At 53.0% G+C, this 2,500-nt stretch overlaps 1 protein-coding gene across 3 annotated transcripts in view; it reads left to right on the forward strand.

Annotated features, from left to right (window-relative positions):
* LOC113820849 (uncharacterized) overlaps positions 1 to 2,500 on the forward strand; it is a 134,069-nt gene that overhangs the window by 126,555 nt on the left and 5,014 nt on the right. For all 3 annotated transcript variants that reach the window (XM_070144936.1, XM_070144937.1, XM_070144939.1), the window contains one exon: positions 1 to 2,500. This exon is cut by the window's left edge and continues 57 nt beyond it; it is cut by the window's right edge and continues 326 nt beyond it. In XM_070144936.1, the coding sequence (XP_070001037.1) occupies positions 1 to 2,500 (2,500 nt within the window).

Consider the following 2,500-nt stretch of genomic DNA (forward strand, 5'->3'; position numbering starts at 1 on the left):
TACACGTCCAACCGTCCTCGATTGCTGCCGCTTCCCGTCCCGAAAGGCGGCTCCAGGAACGACAGCGTCCATCCCGGCAAACCTTCGCACCAAGACAGAAACTTCTCACTCGCCAAGAACCAGCCAAACCTTCACCACTTTTTCATGAAGAGCCAAAACGGAAGCAGCGGCGGCGGCGGCGGCGACGGAAAAGACGAGTCCGCCACCTTCGACTCGCAAGACCGCACCACCCGTGGATTTTCCAGCGTCGAGGAACAGGAGGCGTTCGAGGATCTCGTGAACACCTTCGGGTACGAGAACAAGGAGAACTTCCCCGGTGGCTTCGAGGACGACCTCCACTTGGCCGACCCGACGATGGGAGAGCCGCAGGGGGACGGCGAATACGACGAAGCTTTCAACGAACCTCTGGGTATTGAGGACGAGTTTTGTGATCGCAGTGCTTCTGGGAACCTTCCTCAAAATCTTTCTCACGCCCACAGTCACAACTATTCTCTGTCCCCTCAGCACCAGAATGGAGGAGGAGCAAATGCAGGAAGAAACTATTCTAACTCACCAGCACTCACCGACCAGCATCAAGTATGGAACTCGGGAAAGAATGACCACAAGGAATCCCAAGCGCCAACAGGTATTCAAGGCCATCAGTTTCAAAGACCAGGTTCAGAAGGCAGTGCTCCCCAAAGCCTACCTGTCGGGCAAGCGAGTCGGTTTCAGAGACCGCCCCAAGGACCTCAGGTTACTCAGGGCATTCCATGCCAGGGAGTACTTAGTGGCCAAGGAAACCAATTCCAAGGACCACCTAGTACACAGGTTAATCGATTTCAACGGCCACTATCTGCACAAGGGAGTCAGGTCCAAAGACCACCTGTAGCACAACACAACCAGTTCCAACGGCCACCGCAGATTAAGGGAAATCGATTTCAACGACCACCACACACTGAGGGAAATCAGTTCCAACGACCACCTAATGAGCAAGTCAACCAAATCCATGAGCTTTCAAGTAGACAGTTCCAACAGCCGCAATATACACAAAACAACCAGTTTCAGCGACCTCCAAATACACAGGTCAGTCAGATCCAAAAATCTTCAGTCCCGCAAGGTTATCAGCTCCAACCACCTCCCTATACACAGGGCAATCGGTTGCAGCGACCGTCCAGTCAGTTCCTAAGACCTGCTAGTCAGTCTCAACGGCCTTCTGGTACACAGGGCAGTCAGATACAACGACCACCTAACGCCCAAGGCAGCCAGCTCCAACGGCCTCAATTTTTGCAGAATAATCAATTCCAACGACCACTACATGCACTAGTTACTCAGTCCCAGGGACTTTCTAATGCACAAAACAGACTTTTCCAGCGACCACCATGTACACAAGGTACACAGTTACAAGGATACCAAAATACCCAGTACCAAAGGCCAGTTGTTTCACAGGGTAATTATTTTCACGGACCGTCAGTCACACAAGCCAGTCAGTTCCAAGTTATACCTGGTACTCAAAATGATAATCACCAGTTCCAACGATTATCAGCAGGACAGGGCAGTTGGCAAAATGAGAAAATACCTGGTGTGCAAGGTACTGCCTTCCAAATGCCCACTGGTGAGCCATTTGCAGTGGGATCTCAGTATGAGGGAATACAAAATTCACAAAATAATCCTTTTCAGAGAGATTATAATGATCAGGTGAACAATTTAATGTCAGGTGAGCAAACTAGTCATCAGCAGATGGAAAATGATTTACAAATGCCATCTAGTGAGAACCAGTCCCATGCAGAGCATGTTGATTCTGCCCATCGCAAGCTCTCGTTCTTAATGCCGATGGCAAATAACATGAATCAAGAATCGGTGTGCATGGAAAATCAAAACGAATTTCGCGGAAGTACCGGCTATGCCGAAGAGGGGAGCGCACTGCTAGATCCCAATTATTGTTTAGAGTATGCAACAGGATGCAATTCATTCTCGGGAGAGTTTTACGCCTCGCCTGCTGCAATTGCGAGCGGGCCTTCCGCCATGCCTTTTGAAAGGCCAGAGACTTTTCCCCCCAGCGCCGGCCTCGCCCCTTTGCACGGAGCGCGGAGTCAAACATGGCCGGCGAAAAACCCTGCGAGCCGAGAATGGCTGAGCTCGAGCACCAGCCAGCAGGCGAGGGCGATGGGCGAAAGCTTCGGCAGGAACGACGCGGCCCGCCAGAACAAGCCCGTAGCAGGTGTCAAGCCCTTCGTGTCTATGACGACGACCACCGCACTCGCGCGCAAAGGGAAGAACGACCTCTTCTCCCACCTCAGCAAAGAGTGGGCGGAGCAGCGATACCGGGGGAGAGGAGGAGGCCGCGAAGGCAAGATGGAGGACAACAGAGGGAAGCACACACTCCTGCCGGGGAGCGTTGGGGGCCCCCCCTCGACGCCCCAGAAATCCCACGAAGACTGGCGGGACCTGGAGGTGTTCCAGTGGTGTCGCCAGCAGGAGCGTCTCTCCCTGGACTCTCTGTACAAAGGAAGCGACGCCCAGG

Source organism: Penaeus vannamei, chromosome 33 (assembly GCF_042767895.1).
Source record: "Penaeus vannamei isolate JL-2024 chromosome 33, ASM4276789v1, whole genome shotgun sequence".
NCBI classification, from domain to species: Eukaryota; Metazoa; Arthropoda; class Malacostraca; order Decapoda; family Penaeidae; genus Penaeus; species Penaeus vannamei.